At 39.4% G+C, this 27,603-nt stretch overlaps 1 protein-coding gene and 2 long non-coding RNA genes across 5 annotated transcripts; 2 read left to right on the top strand and 1 right to left on the bottom strand.

Moving 5' to 3' along the window:
- The first annotated feature begins 7,606 nt into the window (after positions 1-7,606).
- Positions 7,607-11,911, top strand: LOC148879271 (uncharacterized). The gene is made up of 2 exons (XR_016104161.1): positions 7,607-7,727; positions 11,078-11,911. It is a non-coding gene; the product is annotated as an uncharacterized LOC148879271 (long non-coding RNA).
- LOC148879270 (Cupredoxin superfamily protein) lies at positions 11,166-13,899 on the bottom strand. 2 transcript variants are annotated; one of them, XM_088960763.1, is made up of 3 exons: positions 13,746-13,899; positions 13,473-13,626; positions 11,166-11,740 (listed from the first exon to the last, which is right to left on the bottom strand). In XM_088960763.1, exons 2-3 carry the CDS (start codon positions 13,618-13,620, stop codon positions 11,340-11,342), a joined length of 549 nt encoding a protein of 182 aa, XP_088816889.1. In that variant the 5' UTR covers positions 13,621-13,626; positions 13,746-13,899; the 3' UTR covers positions 11,166-11,339. The 2 variants fall into 2 exon arrangements, with proteins under 2 accessions (XP_088816889.1, XP_088816888.1); XM_088960762.1 differs by lacking the exon at positions 13,746-13,899 and having other exon boundaries at positions 13,473-13,719.
- Positions 13,900-17,525: 3,626 nt separating this feature from the next.
- LOC148879269 (uncharacterized) lies at positions 17,526-18,813 on the top strand. 2 transcript variants are annotated; one of them, XR_016105542.1, is made up of 2 exons: positions 17,526-17,916; positions 18,241-18,813. It is a non-coding gene; the product is annotated as an uncharacterized LOC148879269 (long non-coding RNA). The 2 variants fall into 2 exon arrangements; XR_016105541.1 differs by having other exon boundaries at positions 17,565-17,926.
- The last annotated feature ends 8,790 nt before the right edge of the window (positions 18,814-27,603 follow it).

Genomic DNA, 27,603 nt, shown 5'->3' with positions numbered 1-27,603 from the left:
GCGGAGCTGGAATAGTCTTATGCGGCCCGGGCGGCACAAAATTAGAATACGCACTACGCTTTGAGTTCGCGGCATCCAACAACGAGGCAGAGTACGAAGCACTGATAGCTGGGCTGGACCTAGCGCGAAAGGTAAAGGCAAAACACTTGGTCATCTGCAGCGATTCCCAGCTCGTGGTCAACCAAGTTACGGGCGAGTATGAAGCATGCGAGCTCTCCATGATCGCATATTTGGCAAAAGTAAAAGAAGCCCTGCTCAACTTCCAGTCACACTTCATCAGGCAAATCCCGAGGCCAGAGAACACTGAGGCCGACACTCTGTCCCGGTTAGCCAGCACAAGTCACAACAACATGAGAACTGTTTACATAGAAGACTTACCTCGACCTAGTATTCTCGGGGGGACAGAGGAGGTCGCTCCCGTCTTGGAAGCAGAGCCAAGCTGGATTGACCCACTCGCGAGCTTCTTGATAAACAAAATCCTCCCTGCAGAACGCAATGCAGCCAAGAGGGTGCAGCGCCAGGCAGCCAAATACGTTATAATAGACAAACGGTTATACCGACGGTCGTACACGCTCTCCTACTTGCGTTGCCTGTGACCTGCCGAAGCTGAGTTCGTACTCTGCGACACTCATGAAGGCCTATGCAGTGGACACTTAGGGGGCAGAGCACTCGCTCAAAAAGCACTTCGACAAGGATACTACTGGCCAACGATGAAGGCAGAAGCTGTCGAGCTCGTCAGAAAATGCGACAAGTGTCAGAAGCACGCCAATATCCACCATCAACCTGCCTCCGACCTCAAATACCTCGCCAGCCCATGGCCCTTTGCACAATGGGGCATCGACCTCCTGGGGTCATTCCCACCAGCAACAGGTGGAAGAAAATTCCTAGTTGTTGTAGTAGATTACTTTACGAAGTGGATAGAAGTCGAACCTCTAGCAACTGTTACGACCTGAAACATACAGAACTTCTTTTGGAAGAACATATTGTGTCGCTTCGGGTTACCTTGGGTACTAATCTCCGACAATGGAAAGCAGTTCGAGGATATCAAGTTCCAAGAGTGGTGCCAGAACATGGGGATTCGGCAAAACTTCACATCAGTCGCGCACCCGCAAGCAAACGGTCAGACGGAAGTAATGAATAGAGCCATCCTGCGCGGACTGAAAGCACGTCTGGATCGAGCTAAGGGATTGTGGGCCGAAGAGCTACCAAGTGTCTTATGGGCTCACTGAACTACAGAAAAAACCGCCACAGAAGAAACCCCCTTCAACCTCACCTACGGCACTGAAGCAGTGATCCTGACTGAAATCGAAGTACCAACATTGCGACTAGAAACATACGACGATCAGACGAACGGAGATGAGTTACGTACCAACCTTGACCTATTGGACGAGGTAAGGGACCTCGCGCACATCCGAACAGTGGCATACCAGCAGCAGGTAGCTCGCTACTACAATACCAGAGTAAAGCAATGAAGCTACCGAATCGGCGACCTGGTCCTTCGTAAGATTATGGTGCCCGAACCCGGTGTGGGCAAACTTGGACCAAACTGGAAAGGGCCTTATAAAGTAAAAAGAGCACTCGGGGGGGCATACGAACTCGAAACCTTGGAAGGCAAACAAGTACCTCGAGCATGGAACATCGTGAACTTAAGGCGATACTACCTATAAACCGCCAAGCGAAGTAGACGAAATCAGGTCTTATGTGCCACGATGCAGAGCCAAGAGGAACCTCGGCATAAACAAGCAAAGAAGTCGAGCATATTATCAGCTCAGCAAAAAATCAGTTCACTACAAAAAGCCTTCGCGGCAAAACAGGTCGCGGAAGTATAATAACCCGGACAAGAAAGTGGCATATTCAGTTCGACAAAGAATCAGTTCGGGGAAAAGGAACACTTGGGCTAAAAGATTATCTATTACGTTGCAAGAAACAAGAGTACATTGGCCATCAGAAGGGACTTACAAAAAAGAAAAAAGGTTGTTACATGCCCGGAGCTACTTCTTTGCCATCAGAAGGCACTTCAACAACACCCGAAGGCCCTGCCTCTCCTTCAGAGTCCGGCTTGCCATCGACAGCATTGGCCATCTCCTGAGTTATACACGAAGTGGATATGGCACTAACATCGAGGTCGGGGTACGTATTCCGGATCATCCACTTGCTCAGTTTGAACCTCCTCCTGTAAGAATCCACCATCAGATCGTCAAAACGCGGAGAGGCAATGTAGTCTTCAACGGCCTTCTTCTTGGCATCTTCAATGCCTTGCGAAAAAAATCTATGTTCTCTCCCTGATATCCTCCTGAAGATATTCGACTTGATGCTGCAAATCCAACTTCAAGTCCGCCATATGCTTGACAACTACCCCCATGGCCTCGGCGTGACGCTGAGACCTTGCCTGCCTGGCCATCGCAATGCGAGCAGCCTCTTTGGCAGCATAAGCGGTCGCCTCAGCAGCCCGGGTATTCGCCTTTGCATCACGGAAAGCTTCTTCCGCAGCATGAGCGGCAGCCTCAGCAACTCGCGCCTGTCGCGAGCTCCTCTCCACTTGGGACGCTAAGGCATGAATTGAAGAATTCACCAACCAAAAGAAACAAGTGAGCAATAACAACAAAAGCGACAGAAAATGAAAAAGGCAGACTGAATCTAACTTACCACCATAGCATGTGTTACGGCGCGGCAGGTGACCTGATTCAAAGGAAGATCGGTCCACGCCGCAATCTCCTCAGGGAAAGTAGCCTCCCTACTCTTCTGAAGAGCGTATTTCGGCGTCAACACGCTCCTGAACTCCCCTTGAGCTCCCGAACCCGAGGGCTCAGCCCGCGTATGAGCGGACCCAGAGTGAGCAGGAGCACTTGAGTATGCAGGAGCGCCCGTATGAGTGGTCTCAGCGTAAGGTGCCCTGGCAGTTTCATGCATCGGTGGAGTCACCTCGGGCTCCCTGGGCAGATCCTCCGGCGTGTGGTCTGGAACTTGGAGCTCCTCATCCAGGGGCAGCTCGGTACGAGTTCGCTTGGCGACCCGCTTCCTCCTCTTCATACCTTGGAACAGACGCCCCCCACGAGTTCTCTCCGCATCCATCACACCTGCAGAAACAAGTTCGACATAAGAAAAAATGAAAGAACAAAGCAAGCAAGAAACCGCATAGCTAGAAACCTACCCGAACTCAGGCCAGCCGCAATAAGTTTGTCCTCCGTCAAGTAGTGTTGGCACTTTAAACCTTGTCGTGCCCATTGCCGGAGGCCCTTCACCGTCTCTTTATCAAGAGTAACACCTGAATCAGGAGCGGCCTCACCCCACCCGGTCTGAAAGGGCCATCCTTGTGCACTTCGCACGCCGAAGTAGTCCCGCTTCCACGTCGGGACCTTATTAGGAAGATCGTGCAGAAGCTTAAAACCCTGGCGAGGAGAAAGGTAATACGCCCGTCTTCCCCCAGGAAGAGAACCCGCCTGTCTCTTGAGCATCAAGATGGAGGAGAATATCTCTAAGTCCAAGGGGAAATTCTGCTCGCAAAAAAGGGAATCTGTCCCCACTAGGTTCCGAATAGAGTTCGGATGAAGTTGGCCAATGGTGACACAGAAGTGGTTTATGACTTCGACGAGAAGGGGGTGGAAAGGAAGTCGTAACCCCACAACGAGCTGCTCTCGAAAAAACACGATCTCATCAGGACTGTGTTCCCAAGGAAAGCTACCCGGAGGAATAAAATATGTATACCCCAAGTATGGATTGAAGCCCCTCAGGTGTCATGGTCGAGGGACCAAACCTGTCTAGCATCCGACCTCGGCGAGAGGTAGACGCCAAACTGCCCGAAGCGGCTCAGCCTACTGGTTCATAGTCCTCGAGTTCCACCTCAGGATCATTGAGGCAGTCGGGGGACACGGCTCGGTTGGTAGAATCTACGTCGGCCCTACTTGAAGAGTCGTCTGAGCTATCAAAGCTAGACATTGAGGAAAAGGTGGATTCAGGAATGTACTCACCGGAAGAAAGTTTTGAAGGCTCCGGAGATGGGAACAAGCCAAAGAACCTTGAAGGCTATGTAACCAGCCTTGACGCGAGCTGAAAAAAACTTGGACGTGAGCTCAGTAGACAAACCGCAGAAGTGACAAATCGACTGGGGTCCCCCACTATTTATAGCTACAATAACCAAGAATCGACCGTGCAGATCAAAGACGATCTGACGGCCCACGTTTTCGCTGACTGCACGTCCCATAAGGTCGAGACGTGATTGGCGCACGTCTTTACGAAAAGAGCGAAACGTCAGCGCACGCCCTTTTGAAACCGACGTCGTGCCGACATGCGTCTTTCCGAAACTGACTGCGCCGCACGTCTCCCTGACAGCCGCCCACGCACGTACAGCAGTGGCACGCCTTTTTGAATGACCCGTTGTCACGTCCCAGTGGTGCGAATTTTTGAAATTTAAAACGCTCGCTGTCACAACCATCAGCATTTATGAGTAGGCACATTTCCAGCCTTCTCGGAAACCGAAGAACCCTGGCAAAAGCAACTCGCGCAGTCAAGATTCGAAGAACGGGACAAATCCACCTACTACCTCGCGAAACTCCCCACACCAGGGCAAGACCCTTGGCGTGAGGAGTGGGGGGCAATTGATGAAGGAAGATTTGGCCCGACCTCACAATGATGCGATACGTGGCAGAAACAACATTTCGGCAAAAGGGCTAAGCCTAAGGCGTGAACAAGGGGACACCAACGGACCGAACTCCCTACGGGGGGCCTGAACTCACCCTTGGCCCAAAACCAGAGTAATCCGAACTGGCCAACCTTGTAACAGCTCGGATATACCTCGCCGAACTGGCTGACCTTGTAACAGCTCGGGATATACCTCACTGAACTGGCCGACCTTGTAACAGCTCGGGATATACCTCGTCGAACTGGCCAACCTTGTAACAGCTCGGGATATACCTCGCCGAACTGGCCAACCTTGTAACAGCTTGGGATATACCTCGCCGAACTGGCCAACCTTGTAACAGTTCGGGATACACCTCGCCGAACTGACCTGCCCTATAGATACCTCCGAACTCAAGACTTCGCCTCGCTCACCACTCCGCATCACCTTCTGGCACCAAAACCAAACAAGTCGTACCATGCCTGACACTGAGGAAGTCCATGCCCGAGGGCGCCGCACTTGACTGACTTGGGATCTGACGCTTGGCGGCCGCACTCTAAACAGCCACCTGCCACCGCCACTGACACCGCCATCTCCAGTTAGAGAGACGGTTAGGCAGTGACAGTTCTGTCCCAGTAGAAAGGACGACGACCGAATTGACAAGCGCAAGGGTAATCATACCCGACCTGACAAGGGCCTCGGAGCGAGTGCACGAAGTGATTATAAGAGCCCCCTGCCCCTAACAAACAAGGTATGCAAACTTTGCGCTATCTGGTGTTATCTTGCTTTTGAAGGATTCTAACTTGAGCTTCAGAGCCGCTACACTGGGTTTCCCCCGGAGCTTCCTCATCTCCTCCGTCTCAGGTTCCCTTCTACTCAGTTCAGAAGCAAGGTCGTTGACAGCTAAGACCGGTCGGATCGCGCTTCATCATGATGAATTGATAACCATGGCTGCATTTGTTTTAACTAACTGAATGGCTGGTGCAAAAGAGAAAAGGAAGAGTTATAGATGAATAAAATGTGGAGCCGGGGGTGATATTCACCACACTAATAACCTCCTTCCCAAGGTCGATGGTTGCGATAATCGAATCTGCATCTAATGTTTGAGCTAACATACCAATTGAGCCACCCCTTGATTTAAGCATCTACAACTTCACAATGAATATAAGGGAACAGGTAAACATGTTAAAGTAATTAGGGGTGTTAATCGACTGGTTTTGAATGGACCCTGTCCAATTCAAACTCAATGTGAATGAATTGGACGGACCAATAAGACATATTGAATTGAACCAGTCCGGATTTAATGGTCTAAAGTATTTATTGAATTGGAATGGATCCCATCGGTAATGGATTTACATTGGAATGGATTGGATTGAAACAATATCTGATCCATTAATAGAAGATATGAATATAATATAGGTGTCAATGAATCAGGTATGAATTAGAATTAATCTAAATTAAAACAAATTTGAACAAATTGAATGATCCAAAATAGTAAAAAATATTCATTATATCATATTGGATTTGTAATGGACTGACAGTGGACCGGATCGGATTGGATCAAATCCAGTCCATTTGACACGCTAGATGTAGTTGGACTGTTGGAACAAGGGTATGAAAGAATGACCATGAGGACAATAACGATGATGATGATGATAGAAAAGGGAAAATAAATTAATTATTATTTTTATTGTGAATTGGACTTAAAAAGCCAAGACAGGTATCGGCTTCATGAGGTAAGGATATAAACAAGAGGTCCAGTCGTGAAAGTCGAAAGAGGCAAACTGAAAGTTTAGGATATTACGAAGTGTTTTCCTGTGAGCAAAATATATATTGAAGGAAAAGGAAGATAAAATCGGTGTTTGGTTGAATCTTATTTGATAGACTGATTAGTTACTAACGTTTTGTACTTTAAGTTTAGTTTGGAAAGAGTATAAATGCAAATATATACAATATAAATACATACAAAATAATACAAATAAGGTTTTGCACTCTGCATATTTACATTTGTACTCCTTGCAAATTCAACCTTATTTTTTTAATCTTAGCCTCGGGTTATCTGAAATTCATTTTTAGAAGAAACTTTATTATAATGTTTCCTTTATTGGGTTTCAATCTGGACTATGTAGTGTAGTGCCTAGGGATACTTAAACACTTTTCATACCCACAAGGCCACAACATATTATTCCAATTTTTTGATGAATAAACGCATCGAACACAACACAAAAGCCTGTAATTCATTTAGAAAGTTGGAAGTGAAAAAGCAGCATGGGCATGGTAGGGGTGGCAGATGGTTGGGGGGCAGTAGAAGTGTCCAGCAGACAATGGGTTGTATAATCCCTTCGTTCTCATAGTCCCAGTAAGGAATATAGATAGTATAGTAGAGATTAGAAGGTGTGAGAGAATAGATTAGAGAGAGTACATACGTCCTCTGTGGCCTCGGAGGAATTCTGCTTTCTCTCGCCCTGTTGTACTGCAATGGGTGGTACGTTTTTCCTTAGTACACTAGTGTGATTGCTGTAGTACCACCATCCATCTCTCACGTTTCTATGGTGACTCGTGAGAGGACTGAGGACTGAGGCGGGCAGCTGCGGTCTGTTGTCTCATTTATATACACAATAAAGAATAAACCCATCTTTAGTCTTTTTACATTTGCTATAATTCCGGAATCTTCTTTCATTTGTTGCAACTTGGCATTTAAGAACTAGATCTCTATCCATCTATCAGCATCTGATGGGTTTTCATCATCATCACATATCACATAGTCAGGTCAGACATTGGGGGTAGGCATCACATGGATTAGGACCCACAATTGCATGTATTGTCGTTGTTTTATTTGGTTGAGAATGGGTGAAAGGAGTCTATCTAATCAACAGGTACCTTTCATTCATGTACGATCCAGGTAGGTGGTAGGGCTAAAAAATTTAAGTAGTAGTACAGATTAAAAAGAGGCCAATTGTGCAATTAGTACTTGCCCCCCGTGTAGTACATATTTTAGCCCAAACGCCCGTATAAACACCCACCTTCCAACTCACTCACGCCATCCATCTCTCTCTCTCAACAGCAAGAGCAAGAGAACAGAACAACTCAGAAGCAGAGCCCAAACGCAAAGGTATGTAAGAAATATGGCAAGTAATGTAGAGGGAGGGATTGGGGATGGAGGCAAGAGACAGATAGACAGACAGGGATAAGACAGAGCATGGGATGGACCATTCAACAGAGGCATGGAGCTGTTGTTGCTCTTCCCATGCACTGCCTCTTCCCTGGCTCTCTCTCTCTTCCCTCCTCTCATCCCTTCTCTTTCTACCTGTTTTGTTTTTCTTCCTCTGAGTTTTTAAGCAAGATGCCATTAGTGATTTGTGAATACTCATTCACCACCTATTTCTCTTTACTCATATTTCGAGGTTCGAAACACGGCAAAAATTTGGGAACATTGTGTAAACCATGTAAATAGAGATATGAATAGAGCTGCTCATGAACCAGCATATAATGTATGTAAATATAACATAGTAGTAGAAAATGAGAGCAGTCAAAAACCCTTTTGTAATGAAGTTCCTTCATCAATGCTAGCTTTCTGAGTTTCTTTTGGTAAAAAAAAAAATTCTGGGAACATTGTAGTGTGTATAATTGAAATAATGATAGGGCAAATTATTCCTCCTGTTGGTTTCTCCCATCTCCCTTAGAATATTCCATTTTGGTAGACTAATCTGGCAATAGGGACCACCCTCGTACCCGGATATGGGAGATTCAATAATCTTATCCATTTAAGCCGGTTCAGATATGACTTCACAAGGACGGCGCCCACTATATCAATCTGGTCCGTTCTATGGATTTGTATAGAGGTGAACATAGGTTTGTTCGGTTCAGTTTTTAAGGCAGAATTTGGAAACTATTCGGGTATATTTGATTCGATTTTAACCTATCCTATAGGGTTGGTTTCTGTGTAAGTCAATTGGCTGTGCTCAAACTGTAGTCAAGCTTCTGAATATCCAAGGTAATGGCGTGACAAGATCAGAAGAGAGAGAAAAGGGGGAGGAGGAGGAGGAGCGATCGGCTGGGCCCTAGAGGGGTTGTCTACATATCCTTTGTCAAAGGATTAGGCCGCTATAATTTGTCAGATATAATTCTGGTGGTGAGATGAAGAAGATAGTGGAGACAGAGAGAAGTGATAAAAGAGTGACGGTAGAAAGGGGAGAGAGAATATTGGTTTTCTTCCCATAAAATGTGTCTATTGTATATTATTCTTCATTGCTCCCCATATGGGTATATAATGTTTTTGGAATTCCTATATTCTTGAATTTTCTTATATTTCGTCTTTGCCATTTTACCCATCAATAGATATTCTAAAATGTTTTAGTACTAAGTTGATCCAATTAAATGGCTCTAATTATGTGAATAAAAGACTTGGATTCGTCTGGTTTGGAACCAAAATCTACCTTGTCAACATCGGTTTTGTAAATATTACTTTTTATATTTTTTATTATATACATTCAAATATTTAATTGAAAAAAAAATATCAAATCATTTAACTGATTCAATGGTCAACTGAGACCGGTCTTTATAACCAGTTGGATCATGGCCAATCAAGGCTGATTCCCCAGTTGATTTGGGTAGGGTAAAACCTAGATACTTGAACTGACTTTGATGGGGATTGAATCCAAGAATTTGGAATCAGACCCTACCTGATAACAAATTGGCTATATATTCAGTTTGAGGTTGGTTCCATTTAACCTACCTATTTTCTCACCACTTTGTATCACCACCATTAATTCTTTTCCGAAAAAGTCCAAGTTATCTATCTCTCCTTTGAATTGGGATATGCTCGAGGGCACCTCACAACTACATTCTACCATATACCGGAAACATCTCGCATGATTTTTGGGTTTGATTATGATATTGGAAAAGATATAATATCCGAAAAACAACCAACCAATAAATTGAAATCATAACTATGATAGCGAATAAGGTATTATTTATCAAAATTCATGTGTGAGTTTCGATTGATCAAAACTCTTGATTTGCTGCTCTTGCTTTTGCGTCTTTGAATTGAATGAAACAGTCTGTTCGCAAGCAATTCATGTGGGGCGATCTCTACCTCTAATCAGTTATCACATAATTGAGCCCCAAATTTGTAGACACCCCACGCTGCATCAATCACTGACTGTAGTTATATTTCGTCCTCAGGAGGCAGTTAAATGATTTGAGTTGTGGCTTGGGCCCAGTTCTGCGAATTTTGACGAGCTAAGACTATAGAATTTAAACTTCAAATAACTGAGAGTCACGGGAACAAGTTTTGTTAGAGGCTCCTTCAGGACAGTGGATAATTATAAGTCCCATTCTCCCAGAGTCAGAAAGAATCTTGAACTGAAGGTGATGGGATAGCATGGTAATCAATCTTGTTAAGTAGTGCATAATAAGCCCCACTTTCTTATACTCATCTTTTTTGTTCTCTTTCTCTAATGTTAAATATTGTCTGAGAACCAAGACTGCTTAGTAGCATGTCATGTGGGTCGCTGCTTGCTAACTCATCCCGATAGCATTCATAATTGAGGAGCCGTTCTTGCAGTAGAACTGGGCATGGTTTTTAAAACCGACCTGGTGACTGAACCGGTCTGGGGTTCAATTATCAGGTTGGAATGATCAGCGTGTTTTGACAAAAAAAAATAAAAAATAAAAAAAAATTGAAAAACGGTTAAAAACCGTTTGATAGATTAAGCAGTCGGTTCAGCAGTTTACTGACTAAAATCAACGATTTTAAGGAAAAAAACAGTTTTAGCAAAAAATGGAACTGATCAAATAACCAATTGTCAATTTTTTTGTCCGGTCCGGTCCGGTCCGGTTTTGAAAACTATGGAACTGGGGATTGAATGAGCTACAGCCTTCAGCTGGGTAACATCTAATCCCAATCCCATCCGTGTGGTTAATTTCTGTCTTTATTTTTCCCTTCTTAATGGGTTGATTCTTTTTCTTCTTTCTTTTACCGATTGATGAATAGGATTAAAAATCTATAATTACCCTCTTGGGCTTATAGCATGAATGCATGTAAATCCAAGGGGTGCAAGTAAATATATCCCTAATACTTCTATTCTGGATACTAAGGATTAGTATTCCTCTTAGGCCTCATTTGGTTCATGGGAATAGAGGTTTAGAATTGGAATTGAAATTAAAATTTCATTCTTATTTTGGTGGAGTGACATTTCCCCAATTTGAGGGAATGGTTATTTCTATCTGAACCAAACATATTATAGGAATGGACTATTCCCATTCAGATTTCAATTCAAACTGTAAACCCACACAAATCACTGGTCCACTGTCTACTGGACCACTGTCTTCATCTTTATACCCACAAATCACTGGTCCCACTCTTTCTCTCTCCCTCGCTCATTTCTAATCAGAGAGACCAACTGTCCCCAAAGTTCAATTAGCCCATCATATATTTTAATGGTTTTTTCTTTTTCTCAGCCAAATATCGGCCTCCTCGTATTTGAGGAAAAGAGGATCAGGGATGAGGAAAAAAAATGTGTATCAAAATATGTATGTATGCATCGTATAAAGGAAGAATGCTGAGCTACATATCAATTTGCCTCCAATCAACACAGAAAGACCAAATTATCCTGATTCAATCATTCAGGTCCAGTGATTCACATGAAGGTTCCGGCTAAGATAGCATACCCACAACAAAAACCCCAAAAACTGAAAGTCCCAAACTTGGCTAAATCAAATCCTAATAAGTGAAACCAGAAACAAAAGCTGCAAAAAAGGCCAGGGCCAGTCCCAATATACCAAGTACCCCTTTGGAAGAAGATGGAGATGCGCCATTCTGATGAGCAGAAGGAGAAGGCGATGACGCCGCAACTGAAGGTGGAACGGCAGAAGGCGAACCCGAAGGAGATGTAGCAGGAGGAGCCGAGACGGCAGAAGTCCGAGGCACCCTGATGTCAACTTTCTGCCCGGCATCGCAGTGTCCGGGGAAGCCGCAGAGAAAGTAGTAGTGACCGGTCTTCTTGATGGTGATGGTGTCATTGCCGGTGGCGTATGTGGCGATGGGAGAAGTTCCATTGCAAGCTTGGAATTCACTGTGGCTCACTTGCAGCACGTTGTGGAATTGCTTGTTGTACTCGAAAGCTAAGCAATACCACCACAACAAGATAAAAGAATTAAAGATGAGATCTTCTAAAGGTGCTGCTACCCCGGCAAAAAAAAAACAAAATTTTTCACTTCTTAATGCTTGTTTGTTTGTTTGCTTGCTTCTTTATTTTAAATTTTAATTAAATTGACCAGATGGATGCTTACAAATTATCAATTATATTTTAGAGAACACCCAGAAAGCCAAGGCTTACCAGACTATGGGATCAAAATTTCAAAAGAATATGGAATCTGATAAGAACTACTTGCAGGGAGATGGGCGTCAGAGAAATTCAGAGTAAAAAATAAACTACTACAGTACAACCACTGTTTGAAATTTTAAAATTTCAACAAAGGAGAATGTCTGCTTTTGGGATTGATTTCACGAGCAACCCAACAAGCCACGGATTCACAAAGCAGCTGTTCTTTTTGGGTGGCTTTCATTTCAAATGCCAGCCAGCACTTAGCAGTGACCACACGAGGTTGAGTTAAGCTGGGTCCCTCCAATAGAGCATGAGCCGATCGATGACCGGGCTGCACGCCTGCGCCCCACCAGCGCTCGCAAGTCGGAAGCGCACAGAATGTAAACAAAACCAACCCCCCACTCGAGACTCGAGACAGAGTGAGAGAGAACCCTTGGGCCTTGACAGTGACAACCAAATTTCTTAAGATTTAATTAATTAAAAAATTATTTAGGGTTCCCAAAAGCCAATGACTCTGATCTGATCTGATAGTTTGATTGCGATGAATTGGTGCCACGTGACACTCACAGTTCGCCATTATATACGTATCCTGCATGTACAGTGGTGTGAGTAAAAGGAAAAAGGGAAAGCGTTTCTAGACAGGTCTCCCGGAAAAACTTGCTTCTGTTCGCGGAATCTGGGGTTCTCCATCTCTCCATCGGCATAGCAAAGTAGCAATCAGCCAAACACAAGTTGCTTTCAGTAAAATTTTGTAATTGAGGAAAGGAGGAAGAGTCTGTAGAGCCTTAGAGGAAGTTAATGACCGAGTGTCAGTGGAAGAAAGAAAATAAAGTGAAACATCAAGATATCAACTCAGCAAGGCAACAATAAAGAGGAAAGCAGCAAGGGAGAGAATAGTCCCCCAAGAAATTTGGTTGTTTTTGTCCATGAATGTGTACAACAGGAACAGTAGGTAACGGATGAGCAGATTAGTGTCTGTGTCCCCCAATTTTAAAGGGAGAAAAAGAGCAGTAGAGTGACAGGAAATTGGAAAATGAGACACAAATAAAAATAAAATAAGAATGGGAGGTGAGAGCCAAAAGATCTAATCAAGTTGGGTTTTTCTTTTTATTCCTTTTGATCCTACTGCAGACAAAGTAGACTGGTGAGGAAAGGTAAATCCAGAACCGGTGGACTGGATGGTTACAAAGAAATTGAGAAAAAAAATATATACATTTCAGAACACAGCAAGGGGAAAGCTACTTTTCTACAACCCCCAATCCGTATCCATCATGAGCAAGAGTAGCAGAATGAAAGAGAAAAAAAAATTACATAAGGTAGAACAATATAGAACAATCAAACCCAAAAGGTAGAAAAAACAGTAAAAGCCTATCAAATCAGAATGGCAGGCCAGAATAACCCAGAAAGAAAAACAAACTGAAGGAGAAAAAAAGGGAGAGGGATCGAAAACAGAGGAAAAGAAAGAAAGCAAACACAGATTTATGGCATAAAAACAGTGGCTTGTTAAAGAAAAGAGAGAAAGCACTTACTAAGGGTGTCCCCAACACGAAAGCTCTTGGAAGCAGCCCATTGGGTGTAGTTGGGACTGCCCAAGATCGTCCAGCCTGAAGAGTCCCCAACCTTATAAACGGCAGCAGAGGTAACTCCTATGGCAGCCATGAGCATGCATAAAACCATGGCTCTCTGAACCGAAGCCATGGCCGAAACAGAACCAGAAACTCAGAAAGACAGAGAGACCGCGGGAGAGAGAGAGAGAGAGAGAGAGAGAGAGGAGCTTGGGAGTTGGGAGTTTGGGAACTTACCAGTGTTGGTAGAGGTATTAATATAGAGAGAGTAGCACCCAAGAGGCCCAGACCAGACCGAGACTTCACCGATTTTACATGAAAGGATCACAGAAAATTTTCTAATTCTAATTTTAGAGTTAGCTTCTTTAGAGCTACAAGTGGAGAATGACTAAAAAAATGGGTGTTCCCCTTTTCCCTTTATATAAATTGACGGTGATGCCCCCATTCTTTTAGAAATTTCCAATTTAGGTTCGAACAAGATCTACAATTTTCTAAAATTATCCCACAAGATAAAGATAGAAGGTAATCTCAAAAAGGAAGCCATCACGCAGCAATCTGAGCCGTAGATCTCGAGGAAGCTCCTACACTGCTTTGATATAGATTGTCACACAATACCGAGACCCTAACGATTGAAAAAACCGACGAGAGAGGATAAAATCCATTTCTTCTTGTGACCCGACCCGACCACGATCCACACGAAGCTGTGATTGGGGGCTAGGGTTTGTGGAAAGTATGGGACCCAGTCACGATGGGCTTCGACGAAATTTTGACCCAGTCACGACTCACCCAGTGGCACAATCTAACGTTGTTGGTATGGTTGCGCTACGAGCACTTTTTTTTTCCTACGCTACGCGCACTTTAAATGTGACGGTGGAGTCACGATCTGATTCACTTATTTGTTAGCTCAAAGTACTTTTATTGTTTTGTTTTTTCTTTTCTAACAAAGTACTTAAAATGACGGATAAAGTAAATGTTATATATTTTATATTGTTATTCGCATTTGTTCTCACTTCTCACTATGGTAAAAGAATGGCTTGAGTTTTGGGTTAATTTTAAAGATATATATTTTATATTGTTAAAATATAGATCTAATTGATAAAATTTATTAATAATGAAAATATATAAAATATAAAATTTAATGAGAGAATGAGCTAATATCGTAAATGTAAGTACATATTAGTTTAAATTATATTTTATGTCCTCTCGACAAGAGAGAAACCAGATTAAAAAATGAGAATTTTCTAATTAAGAATAGGATTATATAAGATTCAAATTATGTATACATTAATTATGATAATGAGCGATAATAGCTTGATAATGAGTAAAAAAAGTGATTGTTCAAATTATATTTTTGTCCTTATTTGTTGCAATTAGAGGAAGCCAAATTAAAATTGAAACAAAAATTTTACATTGTCCTTTTGATATACATAATTTAGAAAGTTGGTTATTTAAAAAAAAAAACAAAAACCACTAACTTAGACAGTCAAATCAAATGACTAGAATATTGAATTGCCTACTTGAATAGTTTGATACTTGGTAATCAAACTGGTAGGCCCTTTTTTTTACGAGTATACCAATTTACCATGAAACTATAATATATATATATATTAGGCAACAATCCCCTTCAAACACGTGGTATCCTAAATTTTAATTAAACAACATCCCAGAATTAGGCTTATCCATTCCTAAAAGCTCTTTACTTTTAGTCACAAATAAATTTGAATTTGAATTTTAGTTAAGAGCCCTACGATTCAAAAACTGGTTGTGCATTAAAGTTATGTAAATTAATAGAATTTAGTGTAATTAGAAAATCTACTATAACAATAATACTCAGTAATTAAATACTGATTATTAATAAAAATATAAGAAAATAATCATCACCATTACTAATTAAAAATAACATCAATTTTTAATTAAATAATTAAGTAAATATACATTTTGATTAATCTTTAAATTTTTGTGGTAAAAATTTTAATTATAACAATTATTATGATAATAAAATCACTAATTAAATACTTAATAATAACAATAATAATTAATTAACTAAATATTATAATACAAATAATCTTTAAAAAATAAAAAATAATAATAATAATAATAAGTTAGACATTTTTTGTTTAAACAAAATAAAAATTATTAAAAAATATTAGTCCCATACTTACTATAGGGTCATTCTCTAATTATCATTAAGAGGAAAACATATTTATTTGATTAATGGGTCAATTAAAAAAACAACTCTGACCATTAGGGACCAATAGCTATGCTATTAAAAACATTCTTCAAAATGCCACGTTACCATGATGGTGGGGTAAAAAAATATTCCCTGTATCCTTTTATCTAAAATAATAAACATGGCGTGGATGATAAACGTGTCCATGCCAACGTTCTCAACAGCATAGGAAGGGGTGCCCCATAATATCCCACAGCACATCCTCACCGTTTATTGAAAACATCTCCCGCAGATGATAATGATAGTATCAATAACAATGATACCTTCATTGAAAGATGTTCTTAACACACAGCGAGATGTGCTGTGCCACCTTGTGGGGCATCTCTTATGAAGCGCAGAACTCTGTTCTCTCTCACTTTTTTAATATTACACTTCTACGGATGAAAATCGACCGATTATAGTATGCCACGTCAGCCAAAAATTTGATACCCACGTGTTCAGAGCTGACACGATATATCATGATGGCCGACAATATTACAAGTAGAACTTTAGAGGATTTTAAAACATGCAAGCCGGGCTTCAAAGTAATAATTGATATACTCTCGTTTTGACGTGAAACCAAGGCAATTATAGGCATTATACAGTAAAGAGTCGCGTTCAATCATGTTCGGGGGGGGGCTTGTTTACCTTCTAATCAAACAAAAAGCATCCCCACAACTACAACTAATTTGGCACAACCATAGCCAAATCAAGCAACTGGTAGGGTAATTATGCAAATCTAACTATAATGGGCCCATTTGATAATGTGAAGTAGCTGAATTGAACGACTTCTGTCGTGTCATTTTGTAAATAAAATATTTGAAATTATAATCTTCTTAAACAATTATTCTTTAATTGGAAAAATCTATAATATCGAAAAAATATGATACTAGAAAGGCTTTTACCAATTAAAATTTCCCATGAAAACCCATTTGACTGATTACCATTTTTACGATGTTACAAGTTTTTCTAATACTATGTCTTTCCAGTATCATAGTCGGATCTTTCTTTTTTTTGAAGTTAAAAATAAATCAATGTATAAGTCATACAATTTAGCCACACTTCAGCTGTTATCCAAACTGTTCCTAAATATAGTTACATGTTTTAAAAGGGATTTAATAATAACAAATTAATATTAGACAGGAAATGAAGTGGCACCCCACTTGTGGCGTGTGTGATGATGCTTAGCGTACATACATTGTCGTCATGAATTGGTGTCCCACTCTATGATTATTCATTAGGGTTATATAAGGTTGTAGTTGGAATTTGGAAACACTTGAAAGGGAAGTTTGAGGTTTGAGTGCATCGATCTGGGGTTGGGTCCCACTGTGTGAAAATGCTGAATGCCATCATTAACAATGCCCACTGCCTACCATTATCAAATCATTCTCACTTCTCATAGCCTTCACCCATATGGGTTTGCTTAATTTTCATGTGTTAGAACTTAGTTGGTGATCATTTTTAATCAAATAATCCTCTTCCCCATTTTCCTGGGATTGAATTGTTGAGAGTGGTAATGATTCATTTTATGTAAGAGAGACCCCCCCATCCCAATTCCCTAACTGATTAGTGCTGGTCCCTCTCACATTTGAATTTTGAAATTTGAATACAACATTGGGGTTTTGGTTTGGGTCAATTTCGGTTGGTGAAGGACACTTTTATAAACAAAAGTAAATTTCCGAGGAGATTTCAAAAGGGAAAAGGGAAAGAAATTAGCAGAAAAAGGCAACTTTTTGTCTTGAATATTAATAAAAGATAAAATTTTTATAAAATAATAAAAATAAAATAACTTTTTTTTCAAAAATATCAAGAAAGGGCAAGACACGGTTCATCGTCTTCCTCTTCTTCTCCTTCACCTTCTCCTTCTCTCTTCTCTCTCTTGCTCTTCTTAATGAGACCGAAGCTCTGGTGTAACTGTGACGTCTGTCGTAGTTATCTCACTGCGAGCTGGTCGATTGAATTCGACAATCTCTACGACTATCCTCAAGTCTCCAAGCAAGACCATTCATGTCCATTTCCTCGGAAACACGATTACAGTCAATCCGGATAACGTCGAGTATATGCTGAAGACGAGGTTTGAAAATTACCCAAAAGGGAAGCCTTTCTCCGTGATCCTGGGTGACCTCTTGCGTCGTCGCATCTTCAACAATTTTATTATATACTCTTTCTCTTCACTCCTTCCGGTAACATCGGATGCAGGTACGTACGAGTGAGTGTCCCCTTCTTCTCCTCTTATTATTAAAATTCTGCTGTAAATTAGAGAAACTGAAATTTCTTCTGTTGTTTGCAATCCCAGCAAACCTCTTCTCAATTTTCTTGATCCTATGAACCATCTTAATGTTATATGGAATTAAACGTGAAACTGAGTCCCGCATCTTTCTTTTGGATATGGGGAAGAGTCTGCGTACCTTTATTCTCGCGAGATTATTGCGTACCTTTGCTCTGATGCTAACTTGACGCTTCAACTGATTTTTTTTTTTTTTAATTAATAACGCTTCAATTGTTTTTGCAATGCTTTTGTAGCGAAATCATCCACCACGTCCTCAGCATCATATACTGCATCTTTAATCTTGGCCAGCCAATCTATGACCTCAGGGTCTGTTGGACTTGTTGCTTCTGCATTCAAAATTGCAGCTTCGATGGTAGATAGTAGATTCTCGAGCCTCCAACGCATTTCTTCCAAGTTCCAGGCCGATGATGCCTCTTCAAATACCCAACCACCGGCTTCCTTGAGAATCATTCCTGCAATGCTATAAAGACCCGTCAGTTCCATTTTTCTTGGTCTTCTTCCTTAATAATTACAGATATTACAGTTACACCAGAGCTTCAATCTCAGTAAGAAAAGCAGAAAAGCAAAAGAGAGAAGGAGAGGGGGCGAAGGAGAGGAAGAGGAAGACGATGAACAGTGTCATTTAAAAAAAATTACTTTATTTTGATTATTTTATAAAAACATTATCTTTTATTGATATTCAGGGCAAAAAGTTGTCCTTTTCTTAAAGAAACCCTTGAATTACGGGTTTTGCACTCTACATATTTGCGTTTGTACTCCTTCCAAACTGATGGCAATGCAAATGATTCAAATGAAAATTCTAACCTATTTTTATTTTAAATTTTAGTTTATTTTGTTTGATTAAGGTACAAATAAAGTAAATTAAGATATGAAACAGAATAAAGTAAAACCCAAAACAAAATTAAACAAGAATTTGCATTTTTTTTATTTGCACTCCCATTCATTTGTATTAGTGCGAATAGAATTGCACTACAACCAAACATAACCTAAGGGATAGGCGAGGTAATAAACCCATTTAAGAATGGCAACGAGGCAGGGCGGGGACGGGGAGCCTCTCCCCATCCCCGTCCTTGTGAAAATCCCCATCCTTGTCCCCGTCCCCATCCCCATCTCCATCCCTACGAGGATCCCTATCCCTGTGGGGATCCCCACTTCCCATAATTTTTTATAATGTTAATAATTTTGTTTTTGTTTTTTTATTTTATTTAAAAAATAAAAATAAAATAATTAAAATTTACAATCTATTAAAAAGATTCAAACATATTCAACCATATTTTTAAAACATTAATATATAGGCGTATGTGTATATATATAACGTATACATACATATATATATATATATATATATATATATATATTAGTGGGGATCCCCATGGGACGGGGAGCTCTCCCCGTCCCCACCTCGTCCCCGCTAACGGGGATGAAAATTTCCCCATCCCCGTCCTCGCAGGAGGGGAAATCATCCCCATCCCCACTCCGAAGGGCGGATCCCCATGGAGATCTGGGAAATGGGGAAAATTGCCATCCCTAAACCCATTTCCATTCCAATTTATTCAATGGGGTTTGAGAACTTTCTATTTCAAACATAGATGCTGGAAAAAGGGGGTGGCTATAGTTGCTTAGGTACTCAGTTTAGGAATCGTCTAATAAAGGGAGTAAAGTTGCAAGGTTTTAAAAACTGGATCAAACACAGAACCGTTTTGGGAATTGGTTTCTGGGTCAATCAGTCCAATTGTCCAGATCGAACGAATGGCCCATTCTAATTTAAAAAAAAAAAATTCAAGAAATAATTAAAATATAAAAGCCAAAAAAAACATTGCCCGGGTCAACTGGTTGTAGGGGTGGCCACAAGCTGAGCCTTTCATGATCTATTCGAACTTGGCTCGTGAAAAGCTTGGTTTGACTCGGTTTAAATCGAGTTTTGAGCCAAATTCGAGCCCAATATATAGGCTCGTTTGCTAATCGAGCCAAGCTCAAGCTGAATGAAGCTCAGCTCGTGAGGCATGCAAGCCTAATATTAAATAAATAATTTTTATTATATACATACATACATACATACATGCATACATGCATGCATACATACATATAAATATATATAATAATAATAAATAACTTTATTATATATAATAATAATATATTTATTTTTCATGTATAATAGTAAATAATTTTTATAATTTTTTTTATATATAATATTAAATAATATTTATAATTCTTAATTTGTTGCCTAAAAATTAAAAAAAATAATTTTATACATATAATTTTTATTTTTCAAAAACAAACTTGGCTTATAGTCGAACTCGAGCTGACTCAAGCTTGAACTTGTAAACTATGAACCGAGCTGAGCTCAAACTCAAATCTCTAACTTGAATCAAGCTCAAACTCAAACATGATACTATTCTTATGAGATATACTTGAATAACTAAATATTCAGCTCAACTCATCTCGAATTCACCCCTAATGGATAGATAATTCAACTGCACGAGTCAGCAGGTGACAAAATCAACGTTTTCGGCCCTTGAGCGATTTTAGGTTGAAATGGAACCTATTGCCTGTCTTATTTTCAAAACCATGCAAAGTTAGGTAAGGATGGACCACAGGGCCTTAAATGATGCCCATTTGTTCAAATCCAATTTAAATCTGGTCTAATTAAGGCGAACCGATCAGATACTGATAAACCACAATCCAATCCGATATGGTCTTGGCTGATCTCATCTTATTATGTTTGAGCAATTACTCAAGAATGTGCAAAATATTGATATGTATTTATTTTAAAATTTGGTTTAAATGCCATGTGCTCACTAATGCTGTTTTCCCTCTTTCTCTACCGTTTTCCTTTAAACCAAACACAAACACAGCCTAAAGAGCTACAGGTTATTCAATCATTCAAATCTCAGAAAAATTATTTTCAAGCATCTTATTCATCATATACAATAATATAAAATTCATTTTTGGTTTATTTTATTAATAAAATATAATATTTAGATCATTTATTAATTTAACTTATCAATTATATTGGATATTCAAATCCGATCCAAGTGCGACCTAAATCCAATAAATGCGCCTTCAAAAAATCCAATAAATGCAATTCATTTTAGGTTGAAGCATTAAAGAAACAAATTTGGATCTAGATACATTGCATTTAGACATAATCCATTTGCAGGCATGATGATCCAAAAAAACACTTTCACTACTTTTAAAAAGGTGGAAACAGTCATTTTTCATCATGGATAGCGAGGTCATGCTTCCCATGTTTCAAAATTTTTTAATATTTCAGTGGGTGTTTCACATTCATGCTGTTTTCTAAGAAAATGGTGGCCACTTATTTGATATCATTTTTTCATAATAAAACGTTGCCTTCAAAATAGGAAAAGTGTGGTCTATAACAATGTCAAAGGTGATGTTTTCTCATCAAACAATTTGTTGCTACCAATGGTGCAAATGTGGTATCATTTTAGATGTTGGATAATATGGCCAATACTGAAAACGGTTTTATAACACTGATATCAAACAAAACTAGTATTGTTTCCTAAAGAACAACATATGTGGCAACGCCGCTTCCAAACAAATGATGCTTACAACTCACACATGCCCAGCAATGTTTTCATGAGAAAATGGTGCAATGTTCCCAGCATTGATGCTAAACACCTACTAAGGTGTTGGACATGTTTGGGTTGTAGAAAATAGTGCTTATATTTTGTTTGGAAGCGGTACTGCCACATATGCTGCTTTTTGTGAAAACAACACTGGTTTTGTTTAGTACCAGTAGAACCGTTTTCAACATTAGTCATATTATCCAATGTTGAAGAGGATGCCATATCATTGCACTCATGACAGCAACAGAAAAATATTGAATTTGGCATTGTTTCAAACCACACTTTCCCGATTTTCAAGACGTAAGCAAAAGAAACACTTTTTTATGAAAAAATAGTATCAAATAAGAGGTCATTCTCTGAAACACCACGTAGTGCTTACATGATGCCAATTTCTCAAAAAATGGCATCAATGCTAAACACCGCCATATTAAGTTGGAACTTAGAAGGCTTTAACATTCACAGTGGAAAGGGCCACACCCTCCCTTTTAAAAGGAGCCAAAATAGTAGATTCTTATAAGCCAAAGCCTCTTATTTTGGTATTAAATGTTACACATTAGTAAGGAACGGGTACAGCAGCGTGCATACGAGGCTATTAGCCATATTCACAAAGAGCCAGTTATTTTTTATTTTTTTATTATTATTTTCTTTTGAATGAGTATACAACGGGGCAGCCCATCCCCCAACCCATAACACCTCCCTTACCAAGTGGGATTCTGAAGTCTCCGCCACAACCAGTTGGGTGATTGGCTAATGAATTAAGCTTGAATTCAATTTGAAAACGCCTAACCTTTGGGCTTCAATCCTAGTTATTTAACAAGAATGGATGAGAAATTGAGGCAACAATTCCACCTAGAAAAATCGGGAGAGCATGTGAGGTTGACACAAACTTCCAAAGACACATAAGCACCATTGCGGGTGCCATATGGGATAAAACACCTCTCCCAAGCCAAAAAGACATTTTTCTGAAAAAAATGGATTTTATAGAAATTGAGGAAAAGAATTGTGATGTAGCGTAACTCGGTTACTCCCTGCTGGAGGTGACCTGGCTTCCAGCGATGACGAGAATGGATTCCCGAAAGAGAGGAGTTCAGAGATCTCGGGGTGATTCACCCGGCACGAATACTCCGATGGTTAAGTTAGAACACAGTGATAGTGTAGAACTTGAAGATGATAACAGTGAGAGAGCTCAGAGAGTAGAGATTTCGCAAAACCATAAAAATCATAGAACATACCTTCGCCCCTGGTGAGAGCGGGGTCTTTATACACTGGCTTAGGTGGGTAGGTGGAACAATCACTGAACCCCTGCTACGATGGGACCTGTCGTGTGTTAGGTGGTTGAAGCGCCGCCAAACGGTAATACTGTCACTTCCCGTCAGAATGGGGAGTTGGTGAACTAATGTTCCCGTTATAAGTACGGTCCTACGGGGTTCAGGGATGGGGGTGTATTCCACGAGGTGGCCATGCAGAGATATGTATGGTAGGCAAGCTTCCTGGAGGATACCAGGCTGCTCGGTAGCGAGCTAATGAGTAGCCAGCTTCTCGAGCTCATGCTTTGGTCTGCCCTTGTGAACGCTGAAGTGTCTTTGGGCCGAGGTAATCTCAGTTCTGAGTACTAGCATAACCGAGCTCGCTTTATACCGAGCTGGCTTGTGCCAAGTTGTCACTTGCGTTGAGTCACGTACATGCGTCGTCTGTATATGAGGTCGGGCCAAATCACCCTTCATCAAATTGAGCATTTTTTTTTGTTGAAATTAGTCAATTCAATAAGAAATTATTTAAAATGCCCACATGATATTTTCTATTGAAAAAACTGTTATGATACCAAACATTAATGACCCATCCATCTAACCCACTAGTTCAGTAATGACCAGTTATATAAAACTAAATGAGTTAGGTTTAACCTAAACCCGCTTTGACCCAATCTAATTCACTTAAATCCATTAATCTTATATTTATGTTTTTAAAATAAAAAATTAACTCCCACATAACAAATAAATTAGTCATACCTTGGTGGTAATAGTAATTATTATTTATATAAGTGGTAAATGTTCAAATCACATTACATGCATGTTCGGGTTTTGGGTTTGATTGAACCACTTAGGTTCAAACCAGTCAGACCAACTTGAACTATCTAATTGGATTGCCTTTGCATTAATCACATCAAGAGTGGTTGAACCATTTGGATTCGAATTAGTTCGGTCAGACTAGATTGGACCAATTCAGTCAATGGCAGATTGACTTGGACCAGCCCATATCAGGTTTGTGTGCAGGTTTGGACTGAACCGACTAGTACGAAGCGGGTTGAGGGAAGTAAATCAGATCGGCCCAGACTTAGACCAGGTTGTGTAGATATGAGTCGATCGGATGATCCAACTGAGTCAAGGCAAGTGGAGCAAATTTTGGGTCAATCTTGGTCGATCCATCCTGCACAGTCCCTTTTCGGATTCGGGTTGGCTGGATCAGTCTGACCTGGGTCGGGTTGGGTCCGGACTGGGCTGATTGACCCAAACAAACCAAAATCGAGGTGATCGGGTCTGTTCATATTTACACCAAGTTGAGCTGGTTCGGACTTGGGTCAAGTTGATTTGGATTTATGTCGATTTGGGTGAAGTGTATTGATTCGAGATAAAACTAATTTTAGTCAATAATTAATAGAAAATTAATACATTAATTATAAATTATTTCATTCAAATGGAGAATATAAAAAAAAGACTAAAGAATTAATACTTATATCTTTAGTGGTTAACCCAATGAATATCCACAACCCAACCTGACCTAACCATTTAAATTGACCAAATGAGTGATCAACCCATTTCCAACACGCCAAGTAAATGGTTGGATTGGGTGAATTAGATATTGGATAAGTTGGATGGATTCAGCAAGTTGGGTGAAAAATTGCCACCCTTAATTGTAGCATAACAATCTTACCTCTTTATGTATTTTTATGATTTAGAATATTTAAATGTTTATATTCCCACACAAACAAGCAAACAAACAAATAATAAGTAAATAAATAAACGTATAATGCGCATTTATTGCTAAGCCATCAATGCAGTGGCATGTATTTTATTGAGTGGCATTTATTAGTTTTTATGGACTGTATAAATGTTACTATAACATAATAAATGTTTATATTTAATTAAAGAACATATCTACTACCTAAATAGATTATATAAAATATGGAAATAAAAAAGGATAGATGAAAATACTTAAAACTCAGTGATCATGTATGTAATGAATTAGGATCACCTACCAACAACACACGTTCTAAGGCCCTCCCAATATGACACGACACCACACATCTTAACATGAGATTAGGGGTGGTCACAAGCTGAGTTCTTTACGAGCTATTTGAGCTCAGCTCGTGAAAAGTTTAATTCAGTTTGATTTTAACCGAATTTCGAGTCAAATTCGAGTTTAATAGAGATCGGCTTGTGAGATTTGTAAGTTGAACTATATATATATAATTATAAAAAATAATATATATATATATATATATATATATAATAAAAATATTATAAACCTTAATTTAAAAAAAAAAAAAAAAACTAGATAGCCTTAGATCAATAATAGGCAAAAATGAGATCAATTCAATTTTAACTTGACTTGTTTAGATACACTAGAATATATTATTAATTACCCGACACAAAATGTAGCAAGCTAAGGGGTAATTAGTTACATCATGCATTATATATTATTTCTCAAGGATAAATTTAGCTATTTTAAATAGCAGGGTTCGACTATGATATCTTTAAAAACTTAACCAATCAAATAGTGTCATGAGTGGTCATCAATCAGCTCTTTCCATTTCATACCGGCATCATAGATTTACGATTTTGTAATATAACTAGGGTGGCACTGCTTGGTGCAACAATTAAATCTGGGGCAGATAAACAGCTTTAAATCTGAAAGTAATTACTTTGTAAAAGTCTAATTGGCGTTAAATTGAAGTGTTTCACATGTGACACTTTGTGGTAGCTGAGGTCAACTGAAGTCATAGAGTGATCTGAAAATTATAGTCTATTTCATCTCACAAGTTTTAATTTTTATTTTATTTTATTTTGCAAAACCTCCATTTATCACTCACCTACCCATTGAATTGTGTCAAATTCCCCCATCTATCATTCTTACAATTTTCAATTCTCATCACAATGAATGCATTTGGCTTGTAGGTTATTTGAGCCGGCAGGTGTCTTTTAAGTAAGAAAGTGTATGTATCAAAAAGTTAAAAAAACTAAGAATTTTTTTTGGTAAATAAAAAAGTAAGAATTAAGAAAGTGAAGGATCCACCGTCAATGCACCATGATAAACAACATTAATTTGACAAAAAAAAAAAATAGCACAACCAAATGATATATATATATATATATATATATATATATATATATATATATATATATATAGCATTTGTTTGCCTTCGTTGTTGTTGCCCTAGAAAATTGTAGCACATTAGCATCATGTTGGAAAAAATGGTACTCCAGGAAATGAATGTTTATTTGTAACCGTTTTTTCATAAAAATAGTACTCTAAGCCACGCCTTGAAAATTGGAAAGGCAAGGCTTGGAGCAACGCTAAATTTGACATTTTTTGGAGCTGCAGCTTGTTACTGCCAACAGAGATGTGAGGTGACAGTGATGTGGCACTGGATAATGAGTACTAGTGCTGAAAACGTTTCCTGAAGCACTGGTACAAAACAAAAAAAGTTGTTGCTCCAAGAAACATCCTACCTGGCAGCAACAATTCCAAACAAAAAAAAAAAAAGATATTGTTTTCTTATAAAACGGTGCTTCTGACCCACACATCATACAACACTGTTTTCTTTACAGCATCGATGTCATACATATACATAGAGGGTGTTTGGTTCCATTTATGTTTATCAAATAAACGCTACCACCTCAGCACCACATCAGCTTTTAGCGTAATAAATGTTTATTGTCACTGAAACTACTGTTTGGTGGCAGCGTTTAATATAAAAACACTAAAAAAAAATGCTTTTTCGTTTATTTTCATCGTCTTTCATGAAATTAGCCATGGAACCCAATGGCTATGCATTTCATGAAACGCATAGGTGACATGGTGCTTATGTGTCATATGACATGGCGCAATGAAGTTTTGATCCGGTGTAACCCGGATCTACCGTCCCATGATATGGATTATTTTTGTTTCTCTATCTGATGAAACCCTAAGTTCTAACCACGATCCAGAGTTCACCGCCAGCAGATAACAGTGGACACCGGAGGAAACCGGTACCATGATTGGAGGAGTGACACCGGAGGAGCAGTGGACGCTGTTCTTCGTCGACAAGGTAACAGATCTATCCTTCGATTCCATTTGTTAAGGGTTTTTTTTTTTCTCTCTTTTTTCTCCTAAGGTCTTTGGTAACATTTCTCTTCTTTGATCTTGTTTTTTTTTTTTTTTTTCTTTTATCTTGCAGATAGAGCTTCTTGTATTTGCATCTCCTAACGAGGCAAGGACGAATCTTTCATGTAATTTGGACCATTGGATTGACTAATGAATCCTATGCACCAAAGTGAAAGTGTCACACTGAAACATCCATATGGTTGTTTATTGAAAGTGCCATCAAACAGTATGAGGTGGAAAAACATTTATTGTATTCAATTGTAAAAGAATGATTCTTGAAACGCCCGAAATAAATCTAACCAAACAATAAAATAAAAAAAACGTTTAAAATAGGTATTTATCAGATAAACGATTTTCCAATAAACACCCATCCAATAAACATAAACGAAACCAAAATATACATAGTCTCCATCAAAATATGGATAAACTATTATTAGATGTCTGAAAACAGATCAGCTGCTGAAATTTATTTAAAAAGTTTTTATTTTTCAGGTGACATTTAATTTGTTTTTTAACCAAGTGACATTTAGTTGAGACCTAAGGGATGTACCTCATTGCTGTTATGACAAAGGTTTAAAAAACTGAATCAAATATATTTAACTGTTTTGATCATCAATTTTCGGGTCAATAGTTTGATCATCC

The sequence above is a fragment of the Nelumbo lutea genome, chromosome 1, assembly GCF_056320005.1.
Source record: "Nelumbo lutea isolate HS-2025 chromosome 1, American lotus-T2T, whole genome shotgun sequence".
Lineage (NCBI taxonomy): Eukaryota > Viridiplantae > Streptophyta > Magnoliopsida > Proteales > Nelumbonaceae > Nelumbo > Nelumbo lutea.
The sequence above is the reverse complement of the archived record's forward strand: the minus strand, read 5'-3'. Positions and strand labels throughout refer to the sequence as shown.

Coding starts and splice junctions, on each gene's coding strand:
- LOC148879270 (XM_088960762.1), bottom strand. CDS start 13,641: ATGGCTTCGGTTCAGAGAGCCATGGTTTTATGCATGCTCATGGCTGCC. Junction 11,741..13,472: donor TCGTGTTGGGGACACCCTTA/GTAAGTGCTTTC, acceptor GGTATTGCTTAG/CTTTCGAGTACAACAAGCAA.